The 16,730-nt window shown below is 43.3% G+C and overlaps 1 protein-coding gene across 2 annotated transcripts in view; it reads left to right on the top strand.

Moving 5' to 3' along the window:
- The window catches only part of DOCK1 (dedicator of cytokinesis 1), a 569,019-nt gene that overhangs the window by 336,681 nt on the left and 215,608 nt on the right, over window positions 1-16,730 (top strand). For both annotated transcript variants that reach the window (XM_015103500.3, XM_042238527.1), the window contains exon 28: window positions 7,752-7,853. In XM_015103500.3, coding sequence (XP_014958986.2) covers window positions 7,752-7,853 — 102 coding nt within the window. The remainder of the gene's footprint in view (window positions 1-7,751; window positions 7,854-16,730) is intronic.

The raw sequence follows: 16,730 nt of genomic DNA on the forward strand, positions 1-16,730 counted from the left end.
ATTGTCTGATGTTTTTATTCTCTGTGTGTCTTGTTGTTCTACTTTTGGAGGATTTCATTAATTGTATATCCCCAAACTTCTATTAAGATGTTTATTTCTGCTAATACAGCTGAAACATTCCATAATCATTTCATTGTATCTGTTCCTTTTGTTTTTCTTTTTATAACATTATGTTCTTGTTTTATGGATATCATCTCTTACCTAGCTGAAGATAATAGTGATTGAATTTTCTTATGTTTTCTCAATTTTCTTTCATTCCTCTGGCTTTTGTTTTTGCTTGTTCTGGCCTCCTTTATTAATATCTGGTTGATTTTTCTCCTGAGGACTGCAGTCACTTTAAGACCCTCTGTTCCCCATGGATGCACAGACCTTGAAGGCTCTGGGCTTCACTGCATGAGGAGCCCATGCGGACGGGGTCCTCATGCTGTCAGAACCTTGATGGAAAGTTATTGGGTATTCTCTTAGGCTGGTCAGTTTCTCCAGCGAGGATTCTGCCAATTGCCTGTTCCAGTTTGCTTATACTTGGTGCTTTGCTGGGAGCCCAGCTGAATAGAGCAGTGTGGGGACTTAAAATAATCAGCTTCCTATCAGTGGACAGTCTCAGCCAAGTGGTCCTGCCCCGCTGTCTCTTCTGTTTTGTCAGGAGGGTAAACACGTGGTTCCCTGCTGGGAGCGAGCCATTCCCCTTAGAGGACCTGCTGGGGTGGACATATTGGCCAGGTTTTAAAGACATCAGGGCTTTGGATTTCCAGTTGACACATAGCCTCGCTCTCTGAGTAACTGGCAGCTCCAGTTTCCGAGACTTTCCAAGACTCTCTGCCCAGAATCAACAGGATTCCTGATAGATATCCACTCCCTTCCTGCTTCCAGCACAGCTAGTAATCATTTGTGCATCCGCTTGTCAGCTTCCAGAATTCTCTCTTCTGTGGTTCTGTCTCTCTTCTTCTCTTGGTCTTTGTGCATTTGTGAATTTTAGAAACATTGTCAGTTTAATGTGAGGAAACAGATAAGTTTGTGTTTATGGTTGTTTATAATTTGTTATGTGGACACCCCCATGTATATTTTTCACAAACATCATCTCTACAGAGGTTTTGGAGGATGCTTTGGGCCACTGAACGATATGTTGAGATATTCTTTGTGTTATCTGTCTGTACTCCCTATGTTTCTCTCTTAAGTTTCCTTATAACAAATAGAACCTTTAAACATTTCACCATTGGCTTTCCCTCTTGAAAACAGAAAGCCTTGCACTCTCTAGGGCTTCTTATCTGTCCAAGAACTTATCTGTATGGGGATTTGTTTCATATCACCCCTGCCTTTGAAAGGAAATCAACCTGTATATTCGCTGGAAGGACTGATGCTGAAGCTGAAGCTCCAATAGTTTGGCCCCCTGATGTGAAGAGCCATCTCTTTGGGAAAGACCTGGGAAAGATTGAAGGCAAAAGAAGTGTGTGGCAAAAGATGAGATGGTTCGATAGCATCACCGACTCAATGGACATGAATTTGAGCCACCTCCGGGAGAGAGTGGACTGAGGAGCCTGGCGTACTGCAGTTCATGGGGTCACAGAGAGTCAGATATGACTTAGTGAGCGAACAGCAACAACAATTGCCTTTGAAACAGAGTGCTCAGCTCTCACCCACATTCCCTTTTCCAGATCCTAGTCCTCATAATGTTGCCATACAGTATTGATTCTTTGGCTGAAATGCTCCCCAGTATGGAAGTCATCTAGAATCCACCAAGTGATACATCTTCTCACCTTTGCTACAGTTCTTGCCTAGTGTCCTTTAGCAGTATCATTGGAGGATTACTTTTTCTTCAACTTTTGATGGTGATTATGAAGTAGGTTTGTTTTTATCGATATATTTGAAATGAAATATATAAATGAGAATTCCTCTTCAAAGCACTTGCTTTCATGAAAACACATTTAAAATTTCTGACACATCATCACTGGGCACCAAGAAGTGTAATCCCCGATATAAATAGCAGATTCTCCTATTCAAGCCTGCCCTCCAGACCACATGTCCCTGGAGCTCTGTCTGCAGCTCTGACAGCTTCTGCAGTTTGGAGCTCCCCCAAATCCCTTGGCGTTGAGAGCACTTGGAGGAGACTTATAATTTCTGCCTGTGTTGCGGGCCCCATGCACATGTGAGATCCAGGGGTGTATGAAGTGTTCTGGACTGTGGATGGGGTTACCAAGAGCAATGTCAAACGTTATTCTCTGAGCCTCATGACTCCGTCCTGATGTCTTTACATAAAAGAGGCGCCCCTTCACAGCTCAGGACTGTGAATACAAATCCTTGGGATTTTTCCTTCCAATTCATGTACACGGCCTTGGACTCTAGACTAGGCAAAGATGGCAAAGATACCATTGACAAGAACTCGCCCTAAGTCATCGTTCTGCAAAATCTGCCCTTTGTTAGAAACCTTTTGTCTGTATCCTGTTGGGACTTTGCACTCACTTGCCTGCCACACAGCGTCCCCTGCTCCACCAGCAACGCTGCGTTCTGCCTGTCCTCCAGTCTGCCTGTCCACCTGCTTAGAGCCCTGGTGTTCCAGACTTAAAGTGGGCTGGAGGAGGGTCAGAAAGAAAATTCCAAGAGGGCACAGACACAAGTTCAGTCCAGGGCTTGAGGAGCAGTGACCTAGTTCACGTGGGCAGAGGAAGCCCAATGAAAGAACTTTTTGAGAATAAGGGCACCCCTAAGGACACTAAGGGTCAGGAGAAGAAGGTAGAGATCTCAGCTGTCCTATCTAATGACTACCTTTTTTTAGAATTTATTTTCTAATTGGAGGAAAATTGCTTTCCCCTGTTGTGTTGGTTTCTGACATACAAAATGTGAATCAGCCATAAGTATACCTATGTCCCCTCCCTATTGAACCCCCCTCCCACCCTCCCCAGAATTTCTGCCACATCTCACCACGGGAGGCTGCAGAGAGCTACCTTTGCTACACAGCAAATTCCCGCCCGCTATCTGTTTTACATTTGGTGGGGTATGTATGTCAGTGCAACTCTCAGTTCCTGTCCCACCTTTTAAAATGCTAATATATTTTCCAGTGTTAAAAGTAATCTGGACTCATCCTCCCACCCTTATCATATGTGATGTCTTTTCTTTGAATTGTTTCTTCTTTTGATTTTTTTCCTGTTATATTTTTTTGTTTTGCTGAAAACTATCAGTACCATGATTATGTCTGATTTTCATCTATGAGCATTTTCTTATACTATTTAAAACAGTTCATATTTTCATGATTATTGTTTGATGGTTACATAATGTTTCATCAGAAAACTATTGGTATGTTTATGTGAATTAGCAAATAAAAAATGAACTTCAGGTAAACAACAAATAATTTCCGTAGTATATGAATGTCATGTGCAAAATTTCCATTGCAATCTTTGGGACATATTTTTCTGAGATTCAAATTGAGCTGGGCATCCTATATTTTACCTTGCAATCTTACAAAATATTGTATTACTTATACAGTTCCTAGCTGTTGAACACTGAGATGTTTTCAGAGATGCAGTGGACATCTTTGGGCATAAAATTTCTGATTCTGAATTACTTCCTTAGGTGGCTTGTGGGAAGTAGAATTACCCTGAGGAGATGAGTATTTTTTCCCAAGACTTTTTAAACCTATTGCCAAATCGCTTTTTAAAAAGGTTATAGCAATTTATGCTCCCACCAGTGGTGTCTAAGAGTGCTCATCCCCTGTGCCCTTGCGAACATTATCATCACTTAAATACTCCTCTGCTATTTTGGCAGGCAAATAATGATATACCATTTTCATCTCTGATTGCTAATGAAGCTCACATCTTTTTGTTTATGAGGCTTCCATGTCTTGGCTTTTAAAAGTTCTCCCACTGCCTCCTGACTTCTCTCTCCCTGTTTTGCATTGCTTTGAAGTCATAAGGAATATGTCTTATTTTATTTATTTGTTCATTTTTACTCAGCCACTGGGACTAGAACTCGACCCCCAGGCTCAGTTTCTAGGAGGAATTCTGTACAGTCACCCCCAGCCGACCTGCCGCCCACCCACTGTCTAAACTAAAAGCATCCTATGACTTCTAAATGCATTTCCAATAAATCAATGGCCAGGCATCGAATAGCAATTTTCTTCTGAGCCTGCAGAATAAGTTTTGTGTCACAGCTCACCCCCATTTCTGTTTCTGGTGTGTGATTGGTTTCAAATACAGCTTCCTTAGATACCTGCTTTCCATCTACCCTTAGAAACCCACCACTCTGCTCCAGAGGGTTCCATTGAGTTCACATAGGCAGTCATGCTCCATGGTGTCCGCCCCGTATCTTCTCTGAAGATGCTGGCCCCCTCGCATGGACTCCGTTCCGAAGGAAAGAGGGGGCCTTTCTGTGAAATTTGACAGGCATATTACCTCTTTCTTGGTGGGGTCCAGAATTTCTGCTTAGAAAAGGACTGAAATAGAAAGATTTGCTTCCTCTAAGCAAGACTGAACTGTACAAATTGCTTTCCATAACGTTTCCTTAGGTTAAGTAGGGAGTGCATTGTACCTGCGGCCTTTTGACCTCTAACTCGGAGGGCAATGACCTGCCCCTGTCCTCCAGTTAGTCCCCATGGCAGTTAGACAAGAGGCCGTTTGGCTGCCCTCTCTGTGACGTTCTCATGCAAATGCAAAGCTTCCCGACCAGCTATTGAAGCCTTCCCAGGATTTGCTTTATGGAAATTGCTATGTTCTCTTCAGGTTTTCATTTTCTGCATCATGTCAGTTCCCCCAGCCTTTGCCTTGCATGAATCTTTCAGCATTATGTGGCAGTCTGCTCCCTAAATTGAGCATGTCCACATCACCCGTTTGAGTATCTGGCCGGATTCTGGATGTTCTGTGTTTTTGTTGTTTTTTCATGGATATTACTCCCTGCTCATGTTTTTTGCATTTTCAAGACTGCTCTGGGGTCTTCTTTCTACTTTGAACTTCATATTTAAAGTACAGTACGTGAGTCCATTGCTCTGAATTATACACAGCTGGCTTTGTGATTTCAGTGGCTGTACTATGGGAGTCCCGATTCTTTAACCCCTTTAACCTGCAGAAAATTAATTTGAACCCCTGGCAGGTGAACCTTCTTGTTCTAGAAAAGCTCCTTGTCTGGGAGGGAGGCGTCCAGGTCGTAGCCAGCTGGGGCAGGGGAGAACTGGGGACACTGTCGACGGCCACCTTTTCCGTTTCCTCGTGCTCTTCCCAGCTTTCTCTAGTGACTGCAGAAGTATGAGCAAGTGCATCTCTGTTTCAAGTTGGCCGTTAGCAGTGACCTCAGATTTCTCAGAAAACTAATGAAAATGCATACCTAGATAACTGGAAAATTAGCCCAGCTCCTCAGCACCTACCTCATAGGCGGTGTTCTGGGTTCACAGCTGGGTTTCCTTATTTTCATTGAGAGGGGAACACTTTTGTTCATAATCTGGGAACAAGAAGAAAATCTGTGGTGTGATTGAATGAGGCCATGTTTCTAGTGGCCCGGGCATAGCGCTTGACACGTGGCAATCAATCAACATGTAATATGATGAAGACTGTTATCCGGAAGATGGCTTTCATCAAGAGTAAAGAAGATACAAAGGCGGCTTCTCTTGTGCTCAACGAGATGCTAAACACCTGTATATTTCAAAAGTTCATCTTCATAAATGGATATCTTGCCATTTTACAGATCATTCCTCCAGTGGAAAACAAGCATTATTTAAGCTCTTTCCCTGAACACCAACTTGGAATCTGGATTTCAGCAATTATCATCATTCACAAATAATTTACACTTCTGGGCAAATGGAAGATACCATATTATCATTATTTGATTTGGCCAACTTACGTAATGCATTCCCTGAGGACTCATGTGGAAGCATATATGTATATTACAGATATAAAATGGCTCAGAAAAAAATAGTGGACTTTGATATTTCACTACAGAGCATGCATTCCAAATTCATGCAAGAGATATTCAGGCATTCAAATAAATTGCTTGTAAAAGCAGAGTTAGTAAAAGAATACAATCTGTGAACTCATTTAGCGAGGCAAAATTAGGGGCATGTCTCAGAGTATGTCTCATCCTATAATTTTACCAGACTTGTACTGCTTTAATGGGAGAAAATATACATCCTATGTTTCTTGCAACGTCATTACTTTAGGGGAAAATATTTAAAAGCAAGGAAGGCTGTTAGGATGCTGTTAGCCATGAACCTCAGGAGTGATATAGTCCAGTAAATGGCAACGGACAGTTTACCCCCGCCTAGTCACTAGACCAAATTTGCCTTGGTGTGTTTGCACACACACAGGTGCACAGTCCTACACATGCAAACACGTCTACACTTCCGTTGCTCAGTGCTCTGGTCCCATCCTTTCTCCGTGTCTTGATTTCCTTCGGTGGTTTCTTTTTTCCCCCTTCTTTCCCTTTCCTGCCAGCTCTGTCTGTTATGAGAAATTCCTGTCTCTCCCACTTTACATTCTGATGAGGCTGCATTCCTCCCCACATGCTTCTCCTGGAGGAGAACTGGACCATAACTCATTGTGGAGTCACTGGTGATTGCCTCCAAATTGGCCAAGGGGGATACAGGCAGATTTGAGAAATAAAAGGCCTTTCTTTGCCACAGCCCAAGAGGAGGTGCTGCACATATACTTGGCCTGATAATAAGGGCAGCGACTTTCCAGAGAACACAAAATACAAGCGGCAGTGATTTCAATCCTGTCTCCCATCTGCACATATTTAATGCAAAAAGCCTTTCAAGTTTGTTTTTTCCAGACTGGACAGTCATGTATGAGCAAGCATTTAATGGAGTCAGAGAGACAGAAATGTAGCAAAAGAGAAGATGCTGAGGCTGACGTGACTGGTCACCTACCTGGCCACCCATGCTTGTGGTGTCTCCCTGATGGGCTGTGATCCCAGACTCTTAGTCCACATCAATTCTCCTCCCCTCTGCCAACCAGAGTTTTTATTTTTTTCATCCAGGTAGAAGTCACATACTGTTTTAACTATATTTAACTGTATAGTTCAGTGGCACTAAGCAGCTCTCACCCTCCTGCTCTACCTCTCGAATTTTTCACCTTCCTAAACTGAAACTATCCCCACTAAACACTAACGCCCCCTCCCCACTCTGCACCCTCAAAACCCCCAGCCCCTGGTATATCTACCAATGTGCTTTCTGACTATGAATCAGGCTATTCTAGATACCACATATAAGTGGAATCAAACAGTATTTTTCTGCACCTGATGTATATTTGAATGCATTTTTAAGGATTAGGATTGACATACAAACACCACTATGTATAAACTGGCTTCCCTGGTAGCTCAGTTGGGAAAGAATCTGCCTGCAATCGGCAGACCCCGGTTTGATTTCTGGGTCGGAAAGATCCTCTGGAGAAGGGATAGGCTACCCACTCCACTATTCTTTTTTTCTTTTTTTTTTAATTTTTATTTTTACTTTATTTTACTTTACAATACTGTATTGGTATTCTTGGGCTTCCCTGATGGCTTAGCTGGTAAAGTATCCACCTGCAGTGCGGAAGAAGGGAAAGGCTACCCACACCTGTATTCTGGCCTGGAGAATTCCATGGACTGTATAGCCCATGGGGTCACAAAGAGTCAGACACCACTGAGTAACTTTCACTTTCATATGTATAAAATAGATAGCTAATGAAAACCTACTGTTACAGCAGAGGAGAAACAAAAGAAGGTACTGTCAGTTTACATCAACATTTGAGTGTTGTTCTCTCATCATCCAACTATATCTTTTGATTTGTTCGCAGGGGAATTTCGTGGCCTGTATGACAGCTATTCTGCGACAAATGGAAGACTATCATTATGCCCATTTGATCAAGACTTTTGGGAAGATGAGGACCGATGTGGTGGTGAGTGTGACTCTGACTTTTCATATAACCTTGTTTTGAGCTCAGCCTTTAAGACAAAATGCTGATATCAATATTTCCATTTTCAGTTTGATTTTAGACTTGCCTCCACTTGACTTCAGAAGCCTAGAGATGGTCTAGGTAAAAGTGTGTTTGTAAGAAGATAAGGGTCCTATTTAAAATGGATAACTAACAGGGACCTACTGTATAACACATGGAACTCTGCTCATTATTAACAGTGTGGCAGCCTGGATGGGAGGGGAGTTTGGAGAATGGATAACATGTGTATCAGTTCAGTTCAGTTCAGTCACTCAGTCGTGTCCGACTCTTTGCAATCCCATGAATTGCAGCACGACAGGCCTCCCTGTCCATCGCCAACTCCCGGAGTTCACTCAAACTCATGTCCATCGAGTCAGTAATGCCATCCAGCCATCTCATCCTCTGTCGTCCCCTTCTCCTCCTGCCCCCAATCCGTCCCAGCATCAGGGTCTTTTCCAGTGAGTCAACTCTTCGCATGAGGTAGCCAAAGTACTGGAGTTTCAGCTTCAGCATAATTCCTTCCAAAGAACACCCAGGACTGATCTCCTTTAGATTGGACTGGTTGGGTCTCCTTGCAGTCCAAGGGACTCTTAAGAGTCTTCTCCAACACCACAGTTCAAAAGCATCAATTCTTCGGTACTCAGCTTTCTTCACAGTCCAACTCTCACATCCATACATGACTACTGGAAAAACCATACTTTGTTGGCAAAGTAATGTCTCTGCTTTTGAATATGCTATCTAGGTTGGTCAAAACTTTGCTTCCAAGGAGTAAGTGTCTTTTAATTTCATGGCTGCAGTCACCATCTGCAGTGATTTTGGAGCCCAAAAATATAAAGTCTGACACTGTTTCCACTGTTTCCCCATCTATTTTCCGTGAAGTGACGGGACCAGATGCCATGATCTTCGTTTTCTGAATGTTGAGCTTTAGGCCAACTTTTTCACTCTCCTCTTTCCCTTTCATCAAGAGGCTCTTTAGTTCCTCTTCACATTCTGCCATAAGGGTGGTGTCATCTGCATAACACATGTGTATATATATGGCTGAATCTCTTCTGAAACTATCGCAACATTGTTGATCAGCAGTACCCCAATACAACACACAAGGTTTAAAATTAAAAAGAGAGAGAGAGAGAAGAAAAGCTTCCTGAGATAGGCTCACTCCTTGTACTGACTTGGAGAGTGATCCAGGATGTCAGCCCAGAAAAAATCCTTTTTCTGTTCTTCCCTCTTCCCTGCTTTGGGGTCATGATAAATTTGAAGTCGTTACCATGGAGAGCTACCATAAGCTCCTGTTTATTTATCGATTGACACTCGATAGCAGAAGCCAAGGAGGATTTTCAGCCTTAAATTGTGCTCTGTTATTAATTAACTTTCATCACGGAGGCTCATTAGCATTTCTGGAAATAATTCTCTAGTCATCTTCAGTGACACTGTGATACAACTTAATTAGGAGAAGTACAATAGAGAGGAACGTATCCGTAGAGGCCCTGTCCCTGACAAGCTGACATCGCAGGGCCATATGGCAGATGTCCTCTGCGAAGCCACCGCCAGTGTGTCTGCAGAGTTGCCAAGTAGATGCACACCCTCCACTCCTGTGTCTCGGGGCACCAATTCCATTTCTGAGGCCCCCAGATTCCTACAAACCACAGGAAGCTCTACTAGTTTTTCCAAAACAACGTTTATTACACTTGACGTCAGTCTTATTAAGGGATGGTCAGAAGACAAGGCATTTAAGACTTTTTTCAAAGGATGATTTTTAAATTAAAAAAAGCTACCTCACTCATCACTGCCATTACAAATGCTTATGTGTATGCACACGTATATTTAAGTTTGTATTTATCCAGTACTTTGGCCACCTCATGTGGAGAGTTGACGTATTGGAAAAGACCCTGATGCTGGGAAGGATTGAGGGTGGGAGGAGAAGGGGACAGAGGATGAGATGGCTGGATGGCATGATCGACTCGATGGGCATGAGTTTGGGTAGAATTCAGGGGTTGGTGATGGACAGGGAGGCCTAGTGTGCTGTGATTCATGGTGTCGCAAAGAGTCGGACACGACTGAGCGACTGGACTGAACTGATGTAATATTTAATAATATAATAGATAATAAATACATAGATTTAAATTTCTAAAGATACACAAACGGATTTATACCTTAAAATCATAGCAATTTTCCTTCAATCAAAGTCAAGGGGGACTTGCCTGTGGTCCAGCGGTTAAGTGTTCACCTTCCAGTGCAGGGGCTGTGGGTTTGATCCCTAGTCGGGAAGCTAAGGTCCCACATGCCTCATGGCCAATAAAACCAAAACACAAAATAGAAGCAAGATTGTTACAAATTCAAAAAAGACTTTAAAAATGATCCACATCAGAAAAAGAAATCTTACAAAGGAGTCAAGGAGCAAGAATGTGTATGTGATGGTGTGTCTATATGTTTAGCTTTTGTGTGATATTAACCAGCAGTTCAATGTAGGACTATTCTCAGGCGTTATATGGTTAGTTTTTGTGTAATATTAAGGAGCAGTGTCATATAGGACTCTTCTCACGCATGTAACATATCACATGTGATGTTATCCTGGGATTCTTCAGCAGGTATGTCATAGTGAAGTCCAATTTGCCTTGTGAAACATTTCATGCCTCCTGTTTGATCATCGGAAGGATCAATTCAGTTCAGTTCAGTCGCTCAGTCGTATCCGACTATTGCAACCCCATGGACTGCAGCACTCCAGACCTCCTTGTCCATCACCAACTCCCAGAGTTTACTCAAACTCATGTCCATCAAGTTGGTGATGCCATCCAACCATCTCAGCCTCTGTCGTCCCCTTCTCTTCCCGCCTTCAATCTTTAACCAGCATCAGGGTCTTTTCAAATGACTCAGTTCTTCGCATCATGTCGCCAAAGTATTGCAGTTTCAGCTTCAACATCAGTCCTTCCAATGAACACCCAGGACTGATTTCCTTTACGATGGACTGGTTGGATCTCCTTGCAATCCAAGGGACTCTCAAGAGTCTTCTGCAACACCACAGTTCAAAAGCATCAGTTCTTCAGTGCTCAGATTTCTTTATAGTCCAACTCTCACATCCATACATGACTACTGGAAAAAACTATAGCCTTGACTAGACAGACCTTTGTTGGCAAAGTAATGTCTCTGGTTTTTAATATGCTGTCTAGTTTGGTCATAACTTTCCTTCCATTTAATTTCTTGGCTGCAGTCACCATCTGCAGTGATTTTGGAGCCCCCCCCCCCAAAATAAAGTCAGCTACTGTTTCCACTGTTTCTCCTTCTATTTGCCATGAAGTAATGGGACCGGATGCCATGATCTTAGTTTTCTGAATGTTTAGCTTTAAGCCAGTTGTAGCAAAATCTATATGAGCAATTTCCTAGACAATGGTTCAAGCTGAAGGATAAACATTTTTAGAATGAGAAGCGTTACCCATGCTGAAAACTCAGGGCTCCAATAAATCATTTGTCCTTTACAGATTAGTCATGTGATCAAAATCATATGATTCATGCAAACTGTTAAAAATATTTAATCTGGATCATTCAAGTGTGCTGTGGATAGGGAAGCTTCAGAATATCATGAAAAAGTGATTTTACAAAATGGTGTTTAAAAATGACTGTAACGTCCTGAATTCCAAGCATGTACCCTCTCTCCTTGCAGGAAACAGATCATCAGATACTTGTTATGTGTTGTGGCCCTGATTTCCCAAGGGGGTTTATTTCTGTAGACACAGTGGTTCAGAGCATCAATTATTTGCGAACAATTTGATTTCCATTATGAAATGGCATTTGTGGTTTGGATATCACGAATTCATACTGCAAAGATTTTAAACCTTTTTTACTGTTGTTAATCTGTCAGAACCTTCGTAAAATGGGTTCCTATCTGTTAACTATCCGTAGAGAGGATTTGACTATTTTTCTACTTGGACAACTGCTCACAAAAACAGAAAATATTTTGTGTTAAATAATTGGAAGTTAATCAGTAATGCCATGTGCAAAGAGACTCAACTCTTTTCTCAAGACGACTTCCTTGTTAAAAGTGCTACCTTAGGTTTTCAAATTTAGCCCTTTTTTTGGATGAATGAGTCATTCTCAAACAGAATTGCAGTTATGATCAACACTAAAGTCACCAGCCTCAGAACTGTTATTTTTACGGCCTCTCAGATGACCCCTTGGACCCCCAGACCGTGAGAGGATGGAACACAGCATGAAATGGAAAGACCAAGCCAGGAAAGAAAGAGGATGGACATTTCAGCTCAAAATTGTCATAATAGAGATCATCCCTTTAGGATGGGCAGCGATGAATGGTCTTTAAGTTCTTCCTCTGCATTGGAGATGCTGGTCTGAAGATGTGGCTGCTAGCTGTCCTAGGTCCAAGTCACAGAGTCAGGGCCACAAGTGGAGAACTTGCTCAGTGTCCACTGTGAGATCGAGTGATGAGGAGTACTCTGGACCTTCCAGGGCGGCCTGTTCTCATGTGTCCCAAATTCCCACTAAGTGGCCCTAAGGGAATGCCTGTGGAGTGACTGAGTGAGTAAGGACTTATCCATGAACGCTGCAGGTAGAAGTGATGTTTGTCGGTTACAGGCTGAGTGAATCCAGGAGACACGACAGGGAAGGTTCAGAGAACCAGGCTACCCAGCCCTTCTCATCTCCGAGGAGGACCCAGGGGGAGCCACAGTCTGCCACGCGCTCCTCCTCCTTCCTGTGGCCTCTCCCAGTCCTGTCTGCTTGTGGGTGACCTGGGGAAGCCCGGCCAAGCAGCCCTCTGAAACCTCAGGGCCCTCTTCCTGAAATGCCTCCTGTCTCCATCTGTCCAGCCTCTTCTGAGAACCCCTCCTGATGCCTGTCTTTGTCTCACCTGGCAGGTATCACCTGTTGCCCCTTCTCTTTGTCTTGTTTCTTGTCTGGCCCCATCAACCACCAGCCTGTGTCGGTGTGGTCCGGGGTGACTTCTCAACTGATGGAAAGCGGTGATGATGCTCACAGGGATTATGAAAGCGAGAATGTTTGCTGTGTGAGTGTCATTGCCTAGGAAGCCTTCTGCTCTTGGCCAGGCCTGGCCTTAAAGGCCCTGAGTTCCATGTGAAAACAGCCACCAAAGGGTGATTTGCAAGCCTGTGTAGAGACCATCATGAGTGGGCAAGAGGAGCCTGGTGCTGGGCATCTGTTTCTTTATCCCTGTGACCATTCCTCAGAGAAGAAATCTACTGAAGACTTTCTACCCTGGATGCTGAGTCCAAGGGTGCAGAATCCTTTTGCAGTGAGTTCACTCACAAGCTGCTTAGTGCAGAGCAACTGTGTTAAGAAGGTGGCGGTAATGAGAGCAGCAGAGCGCCCACGTCTGCCCTGAGCCCCCAGTGTAGTGGAGGGCATCACAGTTTACCCGGGAGTCCGTCAGGCACCCCAGGTTATCCATGCTCCAAAAGAATGGTCGTTGTAAATCAGCCACACTGGACTGAGTCAGGTGGACAGGAAGTCTTTTTAAAAATCAAAATTAAGAAAGATTTTTGTCTTTCTACTTGGCTGTGTTGGTGCCTCGCTGTGGCACATGAGCTCAGTGGTTGCAAGCTTAGTAATGGCGATGCATGGACTTATTTGCCCCTCAGTGTGTAGTGTCTTTGCTCCTCAACCAGGAATCGAACCCACATCCCTTTCATTGGAAGGTAGATTCTTAACCGCTGGACCACCAGGGAAGTCCTAAGGAAGGCTTTAAAAAAAAATTTATTCATTTATGTGTCTGTGTCGGGTCTTAGCTACCAGGGTTTTCCCTTGTAGCCCAAGGACTCTCTAGTTATGCTGTCCAGGCTCAGTAGCTGATGCTCGTGGGCTTAATTCCTCCCCAGCGCATCGGATTGTAGTTCCCTGGACAAATTGAATCCATGTGCCCTGCATTGCATGGTCCAGTCCCCTTCCTACTTGACCACTAGGGAAGCCCTCAGGAAGGGTTGTTTTGCAAAAGAGAGGATTGTGGAATGTGTAGGAAGAGAACAAGGAGTCCTGTAGGTGGGAGAGAAAGAAGGTGATGGGCCTGGAGAGGCACTGGGGTTTCAAACTGCACAAGGCCCCAGAGGTCATGCTAAGCGGCTTTGTGTCTTTATGTTTCTCTCATCTCTTTTTCTGTGCCATTCAGTTCAGTTCAGTTCAGTTGCTCAGTTGTGTTCAACTCTGTAACTCCATGGACTGCAGCATGCCAGGCTTCCCTGTCCATCACCAACTCCTGGATTTTGCTCAAACTCATGTCTGTCGAGTCAGTGATGCCGTCCAACCATCTCATCTTCTGTCGTCCCCTTCTCCTCCTGCTCTCAATCTTTCCCAGCATCAAGGTCTTTTCCGGTGAGTCAGCTCTTCGTACCAAGTGCCCAGAGTATTGGAGTTTCAGCTTCAGCATCAGTTCTTCCAATGAGTATTCAGGGCTGATTTCCTTTAGGATTGACTGGTTTGATCTCCTTGCAGTCCAAGGGATTCTCAAGAGTCTTCTCCAACACCATAGTTCAAAATTATTCTTTGGTGCCCAGCTTTCTTTATGGTCCAACTCTCACATCCATGCATGACTACAGGAAAAACCATAGCTTTGACTAGATGGAACTTTGTCAGCAAAGTAATGTCTCTGCTTTTTAATATATTGTCTAGGTTGCTCATAGCTTTTCTTCCAAGGAGCAAGCATCTTTTAATTTCATGGCTGCAGTCGCTATCTGCAGTGATTTTGGAGCCCAAGAAAGTAAGTCTATCACTGTTTCCATTGCTTCCCCATCTATTTGCCATGAAGTAATGGAATCAGATGCCATGATCTTCATTTTTTGAATGTTGAGTTTTAAGCTTTTTCACTCTTCTCTTCACTTTCATCAAGAGGCTCTTTAGTTCCTTTTCACTTTCTGCCATAAGGGTGGTGTCATCTGCGTATCTGAGGTTATTGATATTTCTCCTGCTAGTATTGATTTCAGCTTGTGCTTCATCCAGCCAAGCATTTCACATGATGTACTCTGCATATCATTAAATAGCAGGGTGACAGTATACAGCCTTGACATACGCCTTTCCCAATTTGGAACCAGTCTATTGTTCCATATCTGTCTCTAACTGTTGCTTCTTGACCTGCATACAGGTTTCTCAGGAGGCAGGTCAGGTGGTCTGGTATTCCCATCTCCTTAAGAATTTTCCACAGTTTGTTGTGTTCCACACAGTCAAAGGCTTTAGAATAGTCAATGAAGCAGAAGTAGATATTTTCCTGGAATTCTCTCGCTTTTTCTATGATCCACCAGATGTTGGCAATTTAATCTCTGGTTCCTCTGCCTTTTCTAGCTTGAACATCTGGAAGTTCTCTGTTCAGGTACTGTTGAAACCTAGCTTGGAGAATTTTGAGCATTACTTTGCTCGCATGTGAGATGAGTGCGATTGTGCGGGAGTTGGTACATTTTTTTGGCATTGCCCTTCTTTGGGACTGGAATGAACACTGACCTTTCCATTCCTGTTGCCACTGCTGAGTTTTCCAAATTTGCTGGCATGTTGAGGGCAGCACTTTCATAGCATCATCTTTTAGGATTTGAAATAACTCAGCTGGAATTCCATCACCTCCACTGGCTTTTTCATAGTAACACTTCCTAAGACTCATTTTACTCAACACTCCAGGACATCTGGCTCTAGGTGAGTGATCATACCATCGTTGTGATCTGGGTCATTCAGATCTTTTTGTATAGTTGTTCTGTGTATTCTTGCCACCTCTTCTTAATATCATCTGCTTCTGTTAGATCCATACAATCTCTGTCCTTTATTGAGCCCATCTTTGCATGAAATGTTCCCTTGGTATCCCTAATTTCCTTGAAGAGATCTCTAGTCTTTCCCATTCTGTTCTTTTCCTCTATTTCTTTGCATTGATCACTTAGGAAGACGTTCTTATCTCTCCTTGCTATTCTTTGGAACTCTGCATTCAGATGGGCATATCTTTCCTTTTCTCCTTTGCCTTTTGCTTCTCTTCTTTTCTCAGATCTTTGTAAAGCCTCTTCAGATAACACTTTGCCTTTTTGCATTTCTTTTTCTTGGGGATGGTTTTGATCACGGCCTCCTGTGCAGGGTTACAAACCTCCGTCTATGTCATTGGTTTACTATTTTTCCGCTAATTATTTTAAAGCATATATTTTTTTGAGTAAACTTTTATTTTGAGAGGATTGTAGGGTCAGTCATAGCTGTAAAAAATAATACAGAGCATCTTCGTATGCTTTGCTCAGTTTCTCCCCATGGTAGCGTCTTGCAGATCTATGGAAGAGTATCAAAATCAGAATGTTGATGGTGATACAGTCCACTAATCTCATATTAAGTGTCCCCATTTAGCTTGCAAGCTTTCTTCCTTTCATCATTAAAAATGTCAAGCATACAGAAAAGCTGAAAGGATAGTGCAATGAAAACCATTATTCCTATCACTTGAATTCATCAGTTGCAAGCATTCTGCCATATTGGCCTCTACTATCTATCTCTAGTGTGCCTCCCTGGTTGCTCAGATGGTAAAGAACCAACCTGCAATGTGGGAAGTCCCAGGTTCGATCCCTGGGTCAGGAAGATTACCTGGAGAAGGGAAAGGCAACCCACTTCAGCATTCTTGCTTGGAGAATTCCATGGACAGCGGAGTCCGGTGGGCTACAATCCATGGGGTTGCAATGAGTCAGACAGGACTGAGCGACTAACACTTACTTATGTATCTCTAGGTGTCTTTTTCTATGAACACGTAGCCAAATCCTGGCAGAATGTGAGAAGCAAGTGAGTGGCTCAGCAGGTAGCTCTCAAGGGTGAAGACAATGTGCAGTGGCTTCGTTGTTCTTCCGGCACATTGCTGTCATCTCGTCACACCATCGGCAT

Source organism: Ovis aries, chromosome 22 (genome assembly GCF_016772045.2).
Source record: "Ovis aries strain OAR_USU_Benz2616 breed Rambouillet chromosome 22, ARS-UI_Ramb_v3.0, whole genome shotgun sequence".
Classification (NCBI taxonomy): domain Eukaryota; kingdom Metazoa; phylum Chordata; class Mammalia; order Artiodactyla; family Bovidae; genus Ovis; species Ovis aries.